Here is a 22,079-nt window from a genome sequence, read left to right as displayed (position 1 = left end):
ACCAATTACAAAACGGCAACCAGTCTTATAACGATATTATGTATTACAGTTCTCTGATATTTCTAGGAATTCTTATTTCTACATAACCAATGACTTAACATTTTCGTATAATCAAATCACAAACAGTCTCACTAAGATGTGTGAAATATCTGATAACCGTTAATAATATTATGACACACCGTAGTATTTCAGTATCAAAAGTCAACATATTTAGTCTATCTTAAAAATAAATCAGTTAAATAACACTTGAAAACTTTAGTAAACTTCGATACATGAAATGCTTATTATCGTGTTTTACTTTCAGAAATTATCACAGAGTTTGAGAAACTAAACAACAACCTTGGAGGACAAGAAGGTAATAAGAGCTAAAACGATTTAGACACATTGAGGAAGTGAAATATTTGAAACAGCTAGAAACGTTTATGCTTGTTGTGATGGTTATGTTCCTTCCTCTGATCATTGTTTGTGTTAAAATCAATTTAGTTTCAAATCTTACCTAGCAGTTTGATTTCAATTTAAATTTCACGATAGTATGTGACCAAGGATATAAGAACCAACTAATTTAAGAAAATGAAATACAACTAAATATGTAATAAATGTGCTATTATTTGTACTGATAAATGATATTTCAACTTCACAGCTCAGACTAAGATGCTCATTGAAAACCATGAAGTTGAAGAACGCTTCTATGTGGAGACGAAATTATCAAAGAAAGCTTGGGAGCTTCTACAAAAACATCACCACATACTGATAACAGGCGGAAAAGGCTGTGGTAAAACGGCATTATCATATCATTTGATGTTTAGGTTGCTCAAGTTTAGTGAAAAATGTAAAGTGTACAATATACATTCAATATCTGAGTTTTTGAATAATATTGATCCTAGGGGTTTTGTTATAACATTAGTGGAAATCTCTGAAATAAGACCTGAATCCGATCCAGCAAGTTTAAAAAAGGTTATTAGAGAATTCATTGATTCAGATCAGCAAACTGGTTTGTATATTATCATGACATCAGGGTTAGAAAATGTAACAAAAATTGCTAATCTGACTAATCAAGTAGATCTAGCAGACCCTGAAGATGATTCACTGTGCCTTGGTTATCAAGAAAAACTTTCTCTTGTACAAAAACAACTTGAACGTTTTTCTGAAAAGCACGACAAATCAGTAAATGAAATGACTCTAGAGAATATTGCAAGAGTATCTAAAAATCCAATTCCGTTTCCCCTAGCAGCATTTCTGTTTGCAAAGAACGAACGTTTTAGAAAGTTTGGTGCAGACTTTTTTAGATCACCAGTCGTATACTACCGAGAGGAGATTAAAAGATGCTCTGAGCGTAACGCTAATACCATCATACTTTTGGCCCTGTTGTTTGAGGAAAAGCCAATTTCATTTACTGAGGAACAGATACTGAAAATTAAGCAGCGCTTATCTGGATACGAGTATGGTCAATCTCTTTGCAAGGAAAAGCATATGGAGCAGTTGCAAGACGCCGCTGAATACTTAGAAACTGAGGAACTGGTTACCAGTGTAAAGAAAAAATTTACATTGAAGAACACGACTGTCAAAAAAGCGGTCATTTCTTTTGCCGTTGAGAGGTTTCTTAAGCTTTCCATCTGGAATCTAAACCAGGAAACACTGTGTGATACAGCCGTGTTCAAATGTACAGGACAACAAGGGATGAATTGCCCTTTGCTACACGAACCCCACAAAGACATTCTCGCCAGTAGGTTTTTTGAAGACATGATAAATGATCACACAGCAGCACTGCATAGAAGTGATGCCTGGGTGGATCCTTATTTCATTGAGCGTATCATGGTCTTATGCAAAACCCACTGTAACAAGGAACCTGACCTACTCGATGCATGTATCAAGAGGCTGCTAGAATGGTCAGTTCGTTACCGTTGTCTGCCACTATGTGAAGCAATCGAACGATTTCTTCGGGGCTACGAGGATGAACGTAGGATTGCCACCATGACAAGCTATCTGTTGCGAACATGCGAAACCATAAACAGTACGTTTCATGTAGTAGAGAAAGAATTTAAAGCGGCAGATATTCTGCAGTTTTTTGTTTCGGCGGGCGCTCGCTGTAGCTACTGCACATGCTCTGAAGACAGCGACACACGTGATCATTCATTTCCACTCCGATGGGTCCTCAACACAAACGATGAGGAATGCTTACATATACTACTTAAAGCAGGTGCTCAGGATCCACATTCTAGATGGGGATTTTGGAGTCTTCTAGCCGCAGCAGCACAGGAAGAGGAGACGATGATGTGTACGAGCTCATTTGTAAAAATGCAATGTTCCAATTATGTTGAAAAAGATGGACATGAGATTGACGGGAATCTTGTTCAATTAGGAATAGGCGTCAAGATGCTCGAGGATGACTCAGACGAAAACAAGAAAAGCATGATTTCCTGTTGCATCAAAACTATTGGATTGAGCCAAAAACTGCTGAAAGCAATGCAACGACAACACTTTCCAATTCTAGAAAAAGATGAAAATGAAAACAATTACCTACACTTTGCTTTGTCTTCCTCGACTCCTTCGGATACAATGTCTGAAACAATTTCGGCCCTAACAAACGAGCCTGCTCTTCTGTCTTGTAAAAACATGGAAGAACAAACACCGTTAGGAATGGCAGTCCTTCAAGTCAAATGTGGCATTAAATGTATCGCCAAACTTTCAGAAAAGTGTACCAAGGAAACCCGGACGGAAGCCCTTTATCACTGTGTGCAATCTGAAATTGAAGACAATATTGTATCACAACGAGTATCCGAAATGATTCGACATGGGGTAAATCCTAACGAAGTGGTAAAAGATGGCAGATCATCTATCCAAGCAGTGATATCTAAAGGAAAGAGTCGTATCAAAACTCTCGGGATTCTCGCCAAATGCAAGCATGCCTCAGACAGTCATGCCACAGACTTTATGCTGCATTATTGTATCACGCTAGATTTAAACAACACAGACAAAGAACATGTTATAGAGGTGTTGATCAAAGAAGGGGCTGATGTTAACCAACAGAATGACGAGGGAGCGACACCAATAATGTTAGCAATAAAAGAAGCTAAAGATAATCTAGGTCTTGTTGACCTTCTTTTGAAGAATGGCGCAGACAAAAATATGACAGATACAGAAGGACTGCTTCCACTACATTACTGTTGTTTGGCAGACATGGAAAGCAATGTCGCTGTAGACATGGTGGACCTATTGCTGACCGATGATGAATTGAAAGAAACACCAGCTAAACACACTCCATTGATGCTTGCGATCATGAATAAGAAACATCCAGACCTTTTGATGAAGCTAGTGGACATATACTTTGATGTTGGTAGAACAGATTCCGATGGGAAAACGGTGTTGCATTTATTAGTGCATTCTACTTTGGAAGATGACACTGTATTAGCAGTAGCCAAAAAGTGCCTTCGGAAATTTGATGAAATATGTTTAGAGAATAATGAAGATATATCTGAGGATAGTAGACATGCCTACCGACAACACGAAAACGTATTTGGTCGCTGTTTGCTTCATGCCTGTGTTGAATCATCGATGTCTGATGAAAGCACAAGCTCTCTTTGTCAGATATTGATAGAACGCGGGGCATCTGTAACAGAGGAGGACTATCAAAACAGAAATACACCTCTTACACTGGCTGCATCATCTCGATGTAATCGAGTGAAAACAATATGTACTCTTCTCAAAGCATCCTCTATGGTAATGACCGATGGCCTTTTAGAAATAATAAAAGAAAAAAATAAACTGACATCTGACTTGCTTACTTCGTTGTTGTGTAACGAGATTGCAATAGAGGATGAATGCAAGGAAAAGATGACGCCTTTTTATATCAAAGAGGAATTCTCTGAAGAGGTTGAAGCGAATATTGTCGGACCTCTTAGAAAGCTAGGGTTTGATCTAGATAGTAGAACAAATTCCGGGGACACAGTTTTACTATCTGCATGCAAATCGCGTTGCAAAGCCACTCTCCTGGCAGAATTGGCGAAATTCAGCAGCATGAACAATAAAGAGCCATACTTACCTTTGATCGTCATGTCAGATCGATCAGACGAAGATACAAAGTTATGTATAGAGGCTATCTTAACGGAAGAGAAACCGCCTATTGACCAAATGAACGAAATACATCGTACTGCAGTAATAGAAAGCGTCAGGAAAAGAAAGCAGAACACATTGAAACACCTTCTCGCTAGCGGAGCAAGCCCAAATATGAGGGATCGATTTGGCAAAACAGCGCTTCATTATTGCGTAGAAAGCGAGATGTTCGATGACGAAGTGTGCGACATACTTTCAATACTTTTCGAAACTAAACCGAAAGTGGATATTAAAGACAACAAGAGGAAGGACAGTATTAAATCAAGCGGCATGTCATGCAACAAAATCTCGAATTCAGACATTTAATATGTTGCTGAAACAACGCTATGCAGTCGAAACGGTCGACATATTGGGCAAAACACCACTTCACAACTGTCTCGAATTTGTAAATGGATTCACTAAAATGCAGACCGTGGAACGCCTGTGCCGTTTGACCATTCTGATGATCTTTGGGGCGGATCCTTATTGTAGTGATGACAAAGACAAAACTGTTATAGATATATGCAATGAATCTTCCAGCCAGTCCTTTGCTGAGGAATTGAACATTCTAAATCAGGAAAACATCGAGAATCTACCAAGTGTTTTTGATGCAGTTTTACCACCTGACGACTGCACGGGAGATGACACTGGTGATAAGAATGACGCTGTAGAAGAGTTTTTCTTTCCATCACGTAACCCCAAGGTGAGAGAAAAACTGCAAAGAGCTTCTAGATATTTGCAAGGAAAGTCCTTGAAAGAAGCCGAACCAATCGTTTTTGGTTTCATGCAAAACAAGAACGAAACTAACATTGCGATTCCATTCAAAGTAGACAAGTAGCTGATAGCACTACATTATGTCTGTTTATAAAGACACAACTACGTATCGTCATGAAAACGACAAACTAATTGTGTTTATCGCGCGTGTAATTTAACAAAACGCCAGGAAAGTGTTACATTCAAATAAAATTAGAAGAATAATCAAAGTATAGGTAGTACTCTAACCTGATAAACTGTTTGTTACATAAGGTGTTATTTAACCGCTCAAATCGATTAAATATGATTTGTCTGTATCGGAAAATGGACGGTTTAATGCGAAGTATTAATTAAACTATTTTCTTCTTTTATTAATATGTATTTAAAGATTTTACTTACTTTTCAAATAAAAGACTGTATCAAATTTTCATTTAGCTACACCTTATCGATACTTATTTTTCATCTCCATTCAATAAGTGACCTACACACTTAATAACATATAAAAAGTGGCCCATTTTATCAAGCAAGTTCCGTGCATGATTTTGAGGCAGTTCATTATCAACAGTGTTAATGTTATGCAGTACTATAGATCGTATTAATCTTTGTAGTCTGATCTGTTTTAATCAGTTCTAAATGGTTTCATTATAATTGATGATATTAACACTTTTGTTTGACAATATGGAGTTTTTATATATACATGTACTCATTAAATGTATTTAAGGTAAACTCATTTGATTATAAAACTGTCACACGTTTTGGTGTGTTCCTCAACTATCACTCTACACAAATAGTGAGAGTATGAATGGACAACTCTTCTATTCGAATTTGACAAGCAGGTTGATTCTTGTCGCAACTCTCGGTGTGGCGATACAGCAACTGTTTGTAGTACATGTACTACTTTTGTTAATAATACCATAATACAAAGGGTTTAATGTTTATTTGTTTTAATTTTGATTAGTGTGTTTTTGTTCATAATATTACGGATATAGCTCGCATAGACTTCCCTTGTTGTCTTATTCAATCTGTATACAAGACCTTTATAACAAAAAAAAAGTTCAACTAGTTTATCCTTTCATTTCACATCGTCTTTATGACTTATTGTGTTATGTTTTCGCCTTTTGTAGATGACACCATTAAGCTATGTCTATGAAATAAATTGGGTCTTCCTTATGTTGATTACAGTTTGAGATATTTCACGAAATATTATTGTTCCATTTTGTATTGTTTTTTCTTCTTTGCGTCAAAAATCATTTCTTATATCAGAATGTAAAAATAAGTTATCTTTGTCTCTTAATATTGCCCAGATATTTCAAAAACTTGTATTCATCGTGAATTTATATCACATTACTGTTTTATGTATATGACGTATGATGACACCGATTGGGACCTTTCACAAGAACCGGTTTATATTTTTGAATTGCATTACACTCTCTGTACAAGCAGAAGCTATTGCTAAGATTTTATGATTTTGTTCAGTTCTGTTAGAATATGCAACTAACAATTGAAAAACTAACCTTGCGATTTTCTCCCCTATCGGAATAAACGTAAAAACAAATATCCAACTAAAATCTAATGTTCACAGTAGCATGGGATATTATATAGTATACACATAAAAAGTCCATGTGGGCTATTGTATACCCCCGATGTCGTCCGTAGACAGGTTAAAGTTTGTATAAAGCAGTGTTGTGCGCATGCCTAGTCGTTTTTACACATAGGGATATGTAATTAAGGTAGTAAGAATATAACAACTGCTCAGTTACCTGTGCAGCTCACCCGGTGTTACACATTATCTGTTCTTTTCTTAAGAATTTTGAATAAGCACATTATGGTAATATCCCAGAGATACGTAAATTGTGGCTTTAAATGTTTACACTCTATGCATGATTATTTACACTAAATCAAATTACTTAACAGATTAAATTCATGCTCCTTGCTGTTTATAGTAAAATAATGCTTTATTTTTCCAGCCTTTTTATTTTTTCAATATCAACATAGATATATATATAGCCATAAAATGTGACAAGTAAATGGCAGTTCATGTACGATATGCCATATATGTATATGTAAATACAATCCTGTGTTTGGATGTTCAAACTCAAAGTTCATAGCTACATATATTCGTTAACAATATAACATAAGTCAGTGCTATATAAAATTTGTTTTCATGCTATGATAATAATCAAACCTTATGTAATATATTATATACCTATAGGCCATTGGGGTTCTATGATGCCGTTCTATAAAACATTTTAAGAATAACTGACGTATGGATTCCTTGTTGATAGTGAAATGTGTTTATTTCAGTAAATCGTTGATGCGTTGCAAGAAGTACCGAAGACTCATTTGTAAGCATGGTACTCTAACACGGGATTTAATGGAATAGTGAATTTATCAAAGCATGGTACAAAAGTAGGAAAAGTGAGCGTCAATACTCCTTACCTTAGGGAATTTCAATCTCTTAAAATTGTCCACAGAAAAGTATTACAGAATTTAAGAAAAGCTCTTTAGCTAAGATATTTCCACCTTAAATCCAGTAAAGTTTTCCTATGGAAAAAAAATAAGTTGGCTTTTCTTAAGTTAAGGGACGTTGATGAAACAGGGGCAATCACCTTTACATATTGTATAATAAATAAAGTACATGTATATGAAATAATTGAATATATATGTTTATATATAATTCAAAGAGATGAAGACATTGCGTATAGTTATTAATTGCAATTATTTGTCAAGTTGAATATATTTTATTTATATATATACATGTGTGTGTGTATCATACAGTGTCGACTTTCCAGGAGATTTTAAGGTTGTGGATAAACAAAGGCCCGAATATAATTTGGAAGATTCGCTTTAATGTAAGTCCCGATTGTAAAACGTGTGGTTGATATGTCATAACTGTCAATTAACATTCTTTGTTCTTTGATTCAATTAATTATCTTTAATCACATATTTACATAATGGAGCATGACACTAAGTAGAATGAGTGTACCTATATCTGGTCCATGCTACTTGTACCGAATGGTACCATATAATAGAACGGAATTTCAAGTGTAGTTTTCCGTGATGGCAGTCGTGAAAAGAGATGGTAGCCGTCTCTACAAAGTATGTGCTTCAAACACAAAAGAGATGGCAGACGTTTCTACAAGGAATATGCTTCAGACATAAGAGAGGTGGTGGTCATCTCTACAAAATATATATTCAAGCATAAAAGACATGGTGGTCCCCTCTACAAAGTATAACCTTCAAACGCAAAAGAGATGGCAGCCGTCTCTACAAAGTATATGCTTCAAACATAAAAGACATTTCGGCCGTCTCTACAAAGTATATACTTCAAACATAAAAGACATTTCGGCCGTCTCTACAAAGTATTTGCTTCAAACATAATAGAGATGGCAGCCGTCTCTACAAAATCTAGACCTATCCTTACCTCATGTATGCTGGAACAGTCCGTAGTTTTCCGTAACATTCTGACCAAAATGAATCGAATTCGTCAGTGAAATCCTTTCGATTCGAAATTTTGGCCAGAATGTTACGGAAAACTACGGACTGTTCCAGCATACATGAGGTATGGATATGTCTAGATTGTAGTATAGCATATGCTCGCTACAAATAAAAGCCTATGTAATGAGTATTTTCAATATCTTACCTCATTTTATGTTTTCTGCATTAGTGGCTGCCATTTTGAATTCATATCTTCTGACCAAGTGATTCCCCACCGTGACCATATACGCAGTGCAAATGAGGTACAATCTTTAATTGATTTACTTCAATGTAATCAAATAACAATATGTTTTAAATTCCTAAAACGGTTTTTTTCTTTTGAGAAATCATAGCTCAAATAGTCAATGAATGCCGTGTATTAATCGACAATGTCATGCTAGTATTGTTATGGAATGATACAAAATAACTGTTTGTGTATCGCACGTTTATCATGTTTTGTTACATGTTCTAGTTACATGTTTAATATATCCCTTTGATAATAAAGGATGTACTGCTGATCAGATAACTTGTGTTATGCTTTTCTTATTATTATTCCACGAAAAAAATTCAAATCATTTTGACAATCATGAAATTGGTAGCAAATATACTATTACGGTATGTACACTGTCATCTTCGTGTACATGTACAAAGGTGTAACACGTGTACGAGTTGTCTTCAAAATTCAAAGATCGATACCGATATCTGCTATGTTGCAGTGCACAAAACTATGCTGTAGTATTGCAGATGGACCGAAATGACTCCATTCTGTAACTCTTTGCCTAATAACTGACCATATATGTTCGACATTCTATGTGCCCCCTCATCTCGATTTAGTACTGGCCCAACCTCGCAGTGTAGAGTAGTGCTTTTGATAAATTTATCATTCGTAGGAATAAATTCTACAAATTCTTCTAACTTGTAATGGCGTGCGGTAACGTTATGTATAACTATATCTAATTCAATTAAACAATGATACAGGTCGCCTGCCCTTTCCCTCACCAACTCGGTCCCATAGAGAGTCTTTTGTACATCGCCAATGATATTGGTAGTTGTGTCCGTGGTCTTCACCTCCTCGCAGCTAACCTTTGGCACTACGACGTGTCCGGAAGACTTGTCTTGATTTTGATTTACCATCTTCGAATTCTCCTTCACGCTGCTCATAGGCCACAATACCGTAGATTAAATTAGAAAAAATGTTCAGTAGTTTTTCAAATAGACTATATTAGAAATAAACTTTAAGTTTGTATAAGTTACATTTGTTATAAATACGTTCAGGATAAGTTACTTAGTGATTCATGATGCATACGTTCAAAATTGAAAAAGATAGTTCAGTCAATGTCAATGTCAGTGTAACGCTACATCGACATGGAATAAAACATAAAACTGTGACATATTCCTCGATCGTCTCCATCATTTAGGGTGTGATCAAGAAATCTTCAAACCTAGGGTGATATTCTTGGTTGTCTAACCTGAATCTCTGCTGAGGGTTAGACAATCACGTTTAAAACCCCGAGGGCTTGAGCTGTCTCTTTGTCCCGAAGGTAGAGGTGACTATTTTTCTCCTATCATATTTTTACGTATGATCCAAAGAAATGCAATAAAATGCTGACTTTACGTGCGACCTGTCATACCCTGGTAGTTGACAGAGATATCATTCCTTAGGAATTGACAGAGACACACACCCTAGGGGCTGACAGAGATATCATACCATAGGGATTGTTAGAGATATCACACCCTAGGGATTGACAGAGATATCACACCCTAGGGGTTGACAGAGATATCACACCCTGGGGGCTGACAGAGATATCACAACCTAGTGGTTGACAGAGATATCACAACCTAGGGGTTGACAGATATATCATACCCTGCGGGTTGATAGAGATATCATACCATAGGGATTGACCGAGATATCACACCCTAGGGGCTGAAAGAGATATCATACCCAAGGGGCTGACAGAGATATCATTCCCTAGGGGTTGACAGGTTATCACACCCTAGGGGTTGACAGAGATATCATACCCTAGGGGTTGACAGAGATATCATTCCCTAGGGGCTGACAGAGATATCATACCCTAGGGGTTGACAGATATATCACACCCTAGGGGTTGACAGAAATATCACACCCTAGGGGTTGTCAAAGGTATCATACCCTAGGGGTTGACAGAGATATCACACCCTAGGGGTTGACAGAAATATCATACCCTAGGGGTTGACAAAAATATCACACCCTAGGGGTTGTCAAAGGTATCATACCCTAGGGGTTGATAGAGATATCATACCCTAGGGGTTGACAGAGATATCACACCCTAGGGGCTGAAAGAGATATCATTACCTAGAGGTTGACAGATATATCACACCCTAGGGGTTGACAGAGAAATCAAACCTTAGAGGGTTGACAAAGAAATCATACCCTAGGGGTTAACAGAAATATCATTCCCTAGGGATGGACAGAGATATCACACCCTAGGGGTTGACAGAGATATCACACCCTAGGGTTTGACAGAAATATCACACCCTAGGGGTTGACAGAGATATCACACCCTAGGGGTGAACAGAGATATCACACCCTAGGGGTTGACAGATATATCATATCGTAGGGATTGACAGAGATATCATACCATAGGGATTGACAGAGTTATCACACCCTAGGGGTTGACAGATAAATCATACCCTAGGGGTTGACAGATAAATCATACCCTAGGGGTTGACAGAGATATCATTCCGTAGGGATTGACAGAGGTATCACACCCTAGGGGGTGACAGAGATATCACACCCTAGGGGTTGACAGAGATATCATACCCTAGGGGTTGACAGAGATATCATACGCTAGGGGTTGACAGATAAATCATACCATAGGGATTGACAGAGGTATCATACCATAGGGGTTGACAGAGATATCATTCCGGAGGGATTGACAGAGGTATCACACCCTAGGGGTTGTCAGATTAATCATACCCTTGGGGTTGACAGAGGTATCATACCCGAGGGGTTGACCGAGGTATCATACCCTAGCGGTAGACATAGATATCACACCCTAGGGGTTGACAGAGAAATCATACCATAGGGATTGTCAGAGATATAATACCATAGGGGTTGACAGAGAAATTATAACCTTGGGGTTGACAGATATATCATACCATAGGGATTGACAGAGAGACCACACCGTAGGGGTTGAAAGATATATCACACCCTAGGGGTTGACAGAAATATCATACCATAGGGATTGACAGAGAGACCACACCCTAGGGGTTAACAGAGATATCACACCCTAGGGTTTGACAGAGACACCACACCCTAGGGGTTGACAGATATATCATACGCTAGGGGTTGCCAGAGATATCATACCCTAGGGATTGACAGAGATATCATACGCTAGGGGTTGACAGAGATATCACACCCTAGGGGTTAACAGAAATATCATACGATAGGGGTTGACAGAGATATCACACCATAGGGGTTGACAGATATATCATACGCTAGGGGTTGACAGAGATATCACACCCTAGGGGTTGACAGAGATATCACACCCTAGGGGTTGACAGAGATATCATTCCCTAGGGGCTGACAGAGATATCATACCCTAGGGGTTGACAGAGATATCACACCCTAGGGGCTGAAAGAGATATCATTACCTAGAGGTTGACAGATATATCACACCCTAGGGGTTGACAGAGAAATCACACCTTAGAGGGTTGACAAAGAAATCATACCCTAGGGGTTAACAGAAATATCATTCCCTAGGGGTCGACAGAGATATCACACCCTAGGGGTTGACAGAGATATCACACCCTAGGGGTCGACAGAGATATCACACCCTAGGGGTCGACAGAGATATCACACCCTAGGGGTTGACAGATATATCATATCGTAGGGATTGACACAGATATCATTCCATAGGGATTGACAGAGTTATCACACCCTAAGGGTTGACAGAGGTATCACACCCTAGGGGTTGACAGATATATCACACCCTACGGGTTGACAGAGGTATCATACCATAGGGGTTGACAGAGGTATCACACCCTAGGGGTTGGCAGAGATAGCACACCCTAGGGGTTGACAGAGGTATCATACCATAGGGGTTGACAGAGAGACCACACCCTAGGGGTTGACAAAGAAATCATACCCTAGGAATTGACAGAGAGACCACACCCTAGGAGGTGACAGATAAATCATACCCTAGGAGTTGACAGAGATATCATTCCGTAGGGATTGACAGAGGTATCACACCCTAGGGGTTGACAGATAAATCATACCCTAGGGGTTGACAGATAAATCATACCCTAGGGGTTGACAGATAAATCATACCCTAGGGGTTGACAGAGATATCATTCCGTAGGGATTGACAGAGGTATCACACCCTAGGGGGTGACAGAGATATCACACCCTAGGGGTTGACAGAGATATCATACCCTAGGGGTTGACAGAGATATCATACGCTAGGGGTTGACAGATAAATCATACCATAGGGATTGACAGAGATATCATTCCGTAGGGATTGACAGAGGTATCACACCCTAGGGGTTGACAGATTAATCATACCCTTGGGGTTGACAGAGGTATCATACCATAGGGGTTGACAGAGATATCATACCCTAGGGGTTGACAGAGGTATCATACCATAGCGGTTGACATAGATATCACACCCTAGGGGTTGACAGAGAAATCATACCATAGGGATTGACAGAGATATAATACCATAGGGGTTGACAGAGAAATCATAACCTTGGGGTTGACAGATATATCATACCATAGGGATTGACAGAGAGACCACACCCTAGGGGTTGACAGAGATATCACACCCTAGGGTTTGACAGAGAGACCACACCCTAGGGGTTGACAGATATATCATACGCTAGGGGTTGCCAGAGATATCATACCCTAGGGATTCACAGAGATATCACACCCTAGGGGTTGACAGATATATCATACGCTAGGGGTTGACAGAGATATCACACCCTAGGGGTTAACAGAAATATCATACGATAGGGGTTGACAGAGATATCACACCATAGGGGTTGACAGATATATCATACGATAGGGGTTGACAGAGTTATCACATCCTAGGGGTTGACAGAGTTATCATACCCTAGGGGTGACAGAGAAATCATACCCTAGGGGTTGACAGAAATATCACACCCTAGGGGTTGACAGAAATATCACACCCTAAGGGTTGACAGATATATCATACGATAGGGGTTGACAGAGATATCATACGCTAGGGGTTAACAGATAAATCATACCCTAGGGGTTGACAGATAAATCATACCCTAGGGGTTGACAGAGATATCATTCCGTAGGGATTGACAGAGATATCACACCATAGGGGTTGACAGATAAATCATACCCTAGGGGTTGACAGAGATATCACACCATATAGGGGTTGACAGAGTTATCACATCCTAGGGGTTGACAGAGTTATCATACCCTAGGGGTGACAGAGAAATCATACCCTAGGGGGTTGACAGAAATATCACACCCTAGGGGTTGACAGAAATATCACACCCTAGGGGTTGACAGAGATATCATTCCGTAGGGATTGACAGAGGTACCACACCCTAGGGGTTGACAGAGATATCATACCCTAGGGGTTGACAGAGATATCATACGCTAGGGGTTGACAGATAAATCATACCATAGGGATTGACAGAGATATCATACCATAGGGGTTGACAGAGATATCATTCCGTAGGGATTGACAGATATATCACACCCTAGGGGTTGACAGAAATATCACACCCTAGGGGTTGTCAAAGGTATCATACCCTAGGGGTTGACAGAGATATCACACCCTAGGGGTTGACAGAAATATCATACCCTAGGGATTGACAAAAATATCACACCCTAGGGGTTGTCAAAGGTATCATACCCTAGGGGTTGATAGAGATATCATACCCTAGGGGTTGACAGAGATATCACACCCTAGGGGCTGAAAGAGATATCATTACCTAGAGGTTGACAGATATATCACACCCTAGGGGTTGACAGAGAAATCACACCTTAGAGGGTTGACAAAGAAATCATACCCTAGGGGTTAACAGAAATATCATTCCCTAGGGGTCGACAGAGATATCACACCCTAGGGGTTGACAGAGATATCACACCCTAGGGTTTGACAGAAATATCACACCCTAGGGGTTGACAGAGATATCACACCCTAGGGGTCGACAGAGATATCACACCCTAGGGGTCGACAGAGATATCACACCCTAGGGGTTGACAGATATATCATATCGTAGGGATTGACAGAGATATCATACCATAGGGATTGACAGAGTTATCACACCCTAGGGGTTGACAGAGGTATCACACCCTAGGGGTTGACAGATATATCACACCCTAGGGGTTGACAGAGGTATAATACCATAGGGGTTGACAGAGGTATCACACCCTAGGGATTGACAGAGGTATCATACCATAGGGGTTGACAGAGATACCACACCCTAGGGGTTGACAGAGGTATCATACCATAGGGGTTGACAGAGAGACCACACCCTAGGGGTTGACAGAGAAATCCTACCCTAGGGATTGACAGAGAGACCACACCCTAGGAAGTGACAGATAAATCATACCCTAGGGGTTGACAGAGATATCATTCCGTAGGGATTGACAGAGGTATCACACCCTAGGGGTTAACAGATAAATCATACCCTAGGGGTTGACAGATAAATCATACCCTAGGGGTTGACAGAGATATCATTCCGTAGGGATTGACAGAGATATCACACCATAGGGGTTGACAGATAAATCATACCCTAGGGGTTGACAGATAAATCATACCCTAGGGGTTGACAGAGATATCATTCCGTAGGGATTGACAGAGGTATCACACCCTAGGGGTTGACAGAGATATCATACCCTAGGGGTTGACAGAGATAGCATACGCTAGGGGTTGACAGATAAATCATTCCGTAGGGATTGACAGAGGTATCACACCCTAGGGGTTGACAGAGATATCATACCCTAGGGGTTGACAGAGATAGCATACGCTAGGGGTTGACAGATAAATCATACCATAGGGATTGACAGAGATATCATACCATAGGGGTTGACAGAGATATCATTCCGTAGGGATTGACAGAGGTATCACACCCTAGGGGTTGACAGATTAATCATACCCTTGGGGTTGACAGAGGTATCATACCATAGGGGTTGACAGAGATATCATAACCTAGGGGTTGACAGAGGTATCATACCATAGCGGTTGACATAGATATCACACCCTAGGTGTTGACAGAGAAATCATGCCATAGGGATTGACAGAGATATAATACCATAGGGGTTGACAGAGAAATCATAACCTTGGGGTTGACAGATATATCATACCATAGGGATTGACAGAGAGACCACACCATAGGGGTTGAAAGATATATCACACCCTAGGGGTTGACAGAGATACCATACCATAGGGATTGACAGAGAGACCACACCCTAGGGGTTGACAGAGATTTCTCACACTTGTGACAGAGTTTTCCCGTAGTTTTACTAGTTGGGGATATTCCTGTCCCAACCTAGGGTGGGACAGCTCGTGCTATGACGTCACAATGCAACCGCAGCAATCTCTTGAAATCGAAGGATTTTTTTCTTCCTCAAAAAAATATAGTTCGTTTTTTTTTCAACTGTTATTTTAAATAAATTGCATGGAATCAAATAACATAAAAAGAAAATTTTGAATAAATACAATGAATTTTATTTTCATCAATATACACATTGAAATTCTTCCGGTAAATTAATTTAAGCGAAAACGTCAGTCTGTGTACTCCGAAACACGCTAATATTAGCTTAACGTTAAGGTTAGAATCACCGGCCCCTGTGGTTAGAATAAATACAATGTACCAATGTATAGGTCACTGGAAGTCGTCATCGCTATCACTGAAGACTAAAGCTGGTCTCCTTCGTTTTGCTGGGCGTTTTTGGCTATGGTTATGAATATGAACGTTAAAAGTGCCCCCGTGAATCGTGGCACCGTCAAAAACAGATCTCAGCGTGCTGGAAGTACTAGTGTTTACAGTGTGTTTCGTTGTGCTTGACTGCGTCGACGACTGGAGACCGGATATCCGTTCATTCGGTAAGCAAGGGCGAGTAATTCCACACAACATGTTCGAGACATGCAACTGAGTTTCTGAAGACACAGTTCTGTAATTGTTCAGCGAGTTTGGGTTTTTATGGCCGGTCCAATGCACAGCCAGTGTGTCGGGCACGTTGTTGTCCAGCAGAAGTTGACAGAGATGTTTTCTGGCGCTAGTGTTGGTAAGTCGTTTGCCTTCGTCATTCATGTTTGATTTTTTTATCATTGTTGACATCAGAGATCTCAGTTTGTTTACACCAATAGGTCCACTTAAAAACCATTTCTCCTCATCAGTTGGATTGGCCACATGTGTAACCACAGCTAAATAAAATGGATGATGTGGTTGACTGAAACCAGCTGGTCGTTTGTCCGAGAATTTTTTGTAAGTCGTGACTGGACAGCGGTCTTTTTTGTCGGGTAGTTCATACATTTTTGGGTTTGAATAACGAATATTGGTAAGGTCAGCACCGGTTCTGGTTTTTGTCTGTCTCTCGTTATGTGTTAAATATTCTAAGCCCAAATTGTGATCGTATTTAAGCTCCAAGTCGCCCCAACGCATGGCTCTGTGCTCTTCAGCACCACCTCTCATGCCAAAATGCAAAGTGTTATTCAGCCAAAGGGTATTGATTAAACTAGAGGGTGTGTCATTTCCAAGTTGACCAGCACTGTAAAATTGTTCAATGTCTTTTTGAGTGATTGGGTCAGCTGCTTTAGGTTTATTTCCAAGCCCTTGTTTTTTTAGGTCCTTTTGCTTAGATTTCAACGCATCCCTTGTCTTAGAAAAAGGAAACCCTCCAATTATGTTACACTCATACTTGTGTCGTTTCAAATGGCGGTCAAAAGAACCAATCATTCCTCGCAATACTGACGGCTGATACTCCTTACCATCTTTTTGTCTGACAGAGATGATGAATTGACACAGATATTCATTAAGCTGTTCAGGCGGTATGTTTTGGGGTTCTCTAACCTCATTTTTGGATTCCAGAAATGTTTTCAACAGTTTTATATGGCTCAATGTTTTTCTTGCTGTGTTTTTATTTTTATTTTCATTCAAAAATTTCTCCACATCACCATCATCAATAGGAACAAATCTAGAAGTGGAATCTTGACCAGTTTTGGCAGAATTTGGAAATGAAGGATCTGGGGGTAGGGATGAACCTGTAGCCGCAGAATTCTCAGATTGTATTTGTGCATGACCATTATCTGTGTGAGTAGGTGTATCAAATATATCATGAAGTAGAGAGTGATCATACTTGTCTGCAAGTTCCTCTCCAAATATTTGACCAAAATCGAATTCATCCATGGGCATTCCTTTAACCAGTTCATGCCTGGCAGCACTTACAATATTTCCACCATCTAACAGTTGTATTTTGTACATGGTGTATGTACCCAAGGGTTTTTCAGTGTTTACAATTTTTCCTTTCTTACCACCTGCACCAACAGTCACATAATCACCAATCTTAAATGTTTTTTTCCATTTCAGAATACAATATGATGAACTGAAGCAGAAGACAGACAACAGGAAGTTGACAGACAGACAACAGGAAGTTGACCGACAGACAGGAAGTGGAAGTAGTGCTGAACGTATTACTGCGCCAACATCTAAAATGGTTTAATTGCTACAGGAAATACTAATTTATGCAATATAAACTCTGTCACAAGTGTGAGAAAAATAATCAATCGCTAGTTAGTGTGTGGGATAGAGAAATCTCAACCACTCAGGTTTAGATTTTTAGTCCAGGACTCGGCAAGCCTCGTCCTGGACAAAAACTAAACCTTCGTGGTTGAGATTTCTCTATCCCACACACTAACTAGCGATAGATTCTATTAATCACACCCTAGGGTTTGACAGAGACACCACACCCTAGGGGTTGACATATATATCATACGCTAGGGATTGCCAGAGATATCATACCCTAGGGGTTGACAGATATATCATACGCTAGGGGTTGACAGAGATATCACATCCTAGGGGTTGACAGAGACATCATACCCTAGGGGTTGACAGATATATCATACGCTAGGGGTTGACAGAGATATCACACCCTAGGGGTTGGCAGAAATATCATACGATAGGGGTTGACAGAGATATCACACCATAGGGGTTGACAGATATATCATACGGTAGGGGTTGACAGAAATATCACATCCTAGGGGTTGACAGAGATATCACATCCTAGGGGTTGACAGAAATATCATACGATAGGGGTTGACAGAGATATCACACCATATAGGGGTTGACAGAGTTATCACATCCTAGGGGTTGACAGAGTTATCATACCCTAGGGGTGACAGAGAAATCATACCCTAGGGGGTTGACAGAAATATCACACCCTAGGGGTTGACAGAAATATCACACCCTAGGGGTTGACAGATATATCATATGATAGGGGTTGACAGAGATATCATACCATAGGGGTTGACAGAGACACCACACCCTAGGGGCTGACAGAGAAAGCATACCCTAGGGGTTGACAGAAATATCATACCCTAGGGGTTGACAGAGATATCACACCCTAGGGATTGACAGATATATCATACCATAGGGGTTGACAGATATATCATACCATCGGGGTTGACAGAGAAATCATACCCTAGGGGTTGACAGAGAAATCATACCCTAGGGGTTGACAGAGAAATCATACCCTAGGGGTTGACAGAGATACCATGCCATAGGGGTTGACAGATATATCACACCCTAGGGTTGACAGAGATTGCATACCATAGGGATGGACAGAGAGACCACACCCTAGGGGTTGACAGAGATATCATACACTAGGGGTTGACAGAGAGACCATACCCTAGGGGTTGACAGATATATCATACCCTAGGGGCTGACAGATATATCATACCCTTGGGGTTGACAGATATATCATACCATAGGGGTTGACAGAGACACCACACCCTAGGGACTGACAGAGATATCATACCCTAAGGGCTGACAGAGATATAATTTCCTAGGTGTTGACAGAGAAATCATACCCTAGGGGTTGACAGATATATCATTCCGTAGGGATTGACAGATACGAGGGGTGTTCCAAAAAATAATGTCACTTGCATCGGTGCTCATATAGCGGAAGTGCTTTTGTTCATTTTAATTTGCTCTGCCCTTCAAAATACTCTCCGCCAGCCAGAACATACCTTTTTAGCCGGTCAATCCATTTTTGGAAGCATTTTTCATACTCTTCAATGGGTACAACCATCAGACACTGATAAACAGCAGATCCAAGGGCATTTCTCGAATTGTATCTCCTTCCAGATAAATGATATTTAAGGTTTGGAATGAGAAAATAGTCAGAGGGGGCCAAGTCTGGCGAATATCGAGGGTGCGGAAGGACGGTAACCTTCTCCGACTCCAAAAAGTCAGTCGCAAAACGTGCCTTGTGAGCGGGTTCATTATCATGCAAAAGTCGGACATACTTAAGTCCTGTTTTGGGGCGGCGACTTTTGTAGTAGTTCTTCAACTTTCTCAGAACAACCTTTTTTTATAGAACTTGCCTGTGACCGTTCTGCCTTTTGGCACCGGGATTTGAATAGCTGGACCCTTATTAGTGAAAAAAAAACCATACAAAACCTTCTTTACCGTTCGTATTCGTTTGGCAATACTTGGGCGTCTGGCATTTTTAGTGGCCCATATTCGGTTGGCAACCTTCCGTTTTGGTTCAAAATATTACACCCAGGTCTCATCACCAGTGACTATATTATCAAAAGCCTTTTTACTATATTTTGGGTACATTTTGAGAAGTTTTTTTGCCATTGTTACACGCGTCTTCTTTTGCTCATCCGTTAACAAATGGGGTATCCATCTTGCATTTATCTTTCTAGCTTTTAGGTGTTTCTTCAAAATTGCATGAACTCTTGCTAACGACAAGTTTCTCAGAACAACCTTTTTTTATAGAACTTGCCTGTGACCGTTCTGCCTTTTGGCACCGGGATTTGAATAGCTGGACCCTTATTAGTGAAAAAAAAAACATACAAAACCTTCTTTACCGTTCGTATTCGTTTGGCAATACTTGGGCGTCTGGCATTTTTAGTGGCCCATATTCGGTTGGCAACCTTCCGTTTTGGTTCAAAATATTACACCCAGGTCTCATCACCAGTGACTATATTATCAAAAGCCTTTTTACTATATTTTGGGTACATTTTGAGAAGTTTTTTTTGCCATTGTTACACGCGTCTTCTTTTGCTCATCCGTTAACAAATGGGGTATCCATCTTGCATTTATCTTTCTAGCTTTTAGGTGTTTCTTCAAAATTGCATGAACTCTTGCTAACGACAAGTTTGTCATTCGGGCCAATTGTCTTACGGTGAATCGAGCATCAGTTTTGAGGATATTTCGGATTTTTTCTATGTTACATTTGGTCGTAGTTGTTGCAGGACGACCTGGGTGAACAGCATCTTTCAGTTGCTGCTGCCCAGCACTAAATTTACCTACCCACCTACAAACAGACCTGTGAGACATTTGGCCCTCCCCATAAATGTCACACACCTCGCGGTGAATATCTACAGCCTTTATGCCGAGTAATGACCTACCTTTTATATAGGCCCTAATTTCAAGAACATTTTCAGCTCGTTTTCCTGTAATTTTGTGTCTAGTCTAACGAATAGGCTATGGAACGATGTACACTGTACCGAGGCCAGTGAACGTGTGGGCGAGATATTTACCTGTGTCACGAGCCAGTGATCACTCAATCGACACGAGGTGGTTTTGTGCATAAATTGCACGATTTCCGCGAAATAAAGCACAGATGACATTATTTATGAAACACCCATCGTATATCATACGCTAGGGCTTGACAGAGAAATCACACCCTAGAGGGTGACAGAGATATCATACCCTAGGGGTTGATAGAAATATCATACCATAGGGATTGACAGAGATATCACACCCTAGGGGCTGAAAGAGATATCATACCCTAGGGGCTGACAGAGATACCATACCCTTGTGGTTGACAGAGATATCATACCATAGGGATTGACAGAGACACCACACTCTAGGGGTTGACAGATATATCATTACGTAGGGATTGACAGATATATCATACGCCAGGGGTTGACTGATATATCACACCCTAGAGGGTGACAGAGATATCACATCCTAGGGGTTGATCGAGACACCACACCCTTGGGGCTGACAGAGATATCATACCCCAGGGGTTGACAGAGATATCATATCCTAGGGGGTGACAGAGATATCATACCCTAGGGGTTAACAGATACATCATACCCTAGGGGTTGATAGATACATCATACATTAGGGTTTGACAGAGATATCATACCCTAGTGGTTGACAGATACATCATACATTAGGGGTTGACAGAGATATCACACCCTAGAGGGTTGTCAGATATATCAGTCCGTAGGGATTGACAGAGATATCATACCCTAGGGGTTGACAGAGATATCACACCCTAGGGGTTGACAGAGATATCATACCCTAGGGGTTGACAGAGAAATCATACCCTAGGGGTTGACAGAGATATCACACCCTAGGGGTTGACAGAGATATCATACCCTAGGGGTTGACAGAGATATCATACCCTAGGGGTTGACAGAGAAATCATAACCTAGGGGTTGACAGAGAAATCATAACCTAGGGGTTGACAGAGATATCAGACCCTAGGGGTTGACAGAGTTATCATACCCTAGGGGTTGACAGAGATATCATACCCTAGGGGTTGACAGAGAAAT

The 22,079-nt window shown here is 40.2% G+C and overlaps 1 protein-coding gene across 1 annotated transcript in view; it reads left to right on the top strand.

Moving 5' to 3' along the window:
* LOC117344596 overlaps positions 1-8,845 on the top strand; it is a gene marked incomplete in the record, with an annotated part of 17,621 nt that extends 8,776 nt beyond the window's left edge. Inside the window, 2 exon segments of the mRNA XM_033907399.1 lie at positions 305-355; positions 641-8,845. Coding sequence (XP_033763290.1) covers positions 305-355; positions 641-4,416 — 3,827 coding nt within the window.
* Positions 8,846-22,079: the final 13,234 nt, after the last annotated feature.

Source organism: Pecten maximus, chromosome 16 (assembly GCF_902652985.1).
Source record: "Pecten maximus chromosome 16, xPecMax1.1, whole genome shotgun sequence".
Classification (NCBI taxonomy): Eukaryota; Metazoa; Mollusca; class Bivalvia; order Pectinida; family Pectinidae; genus Pecten; species Pecten maximus.
Note: the sequence above shows the minus strand (reverse complement) of the source record. Positions and strands in the feature narration are given on the sequence as shown.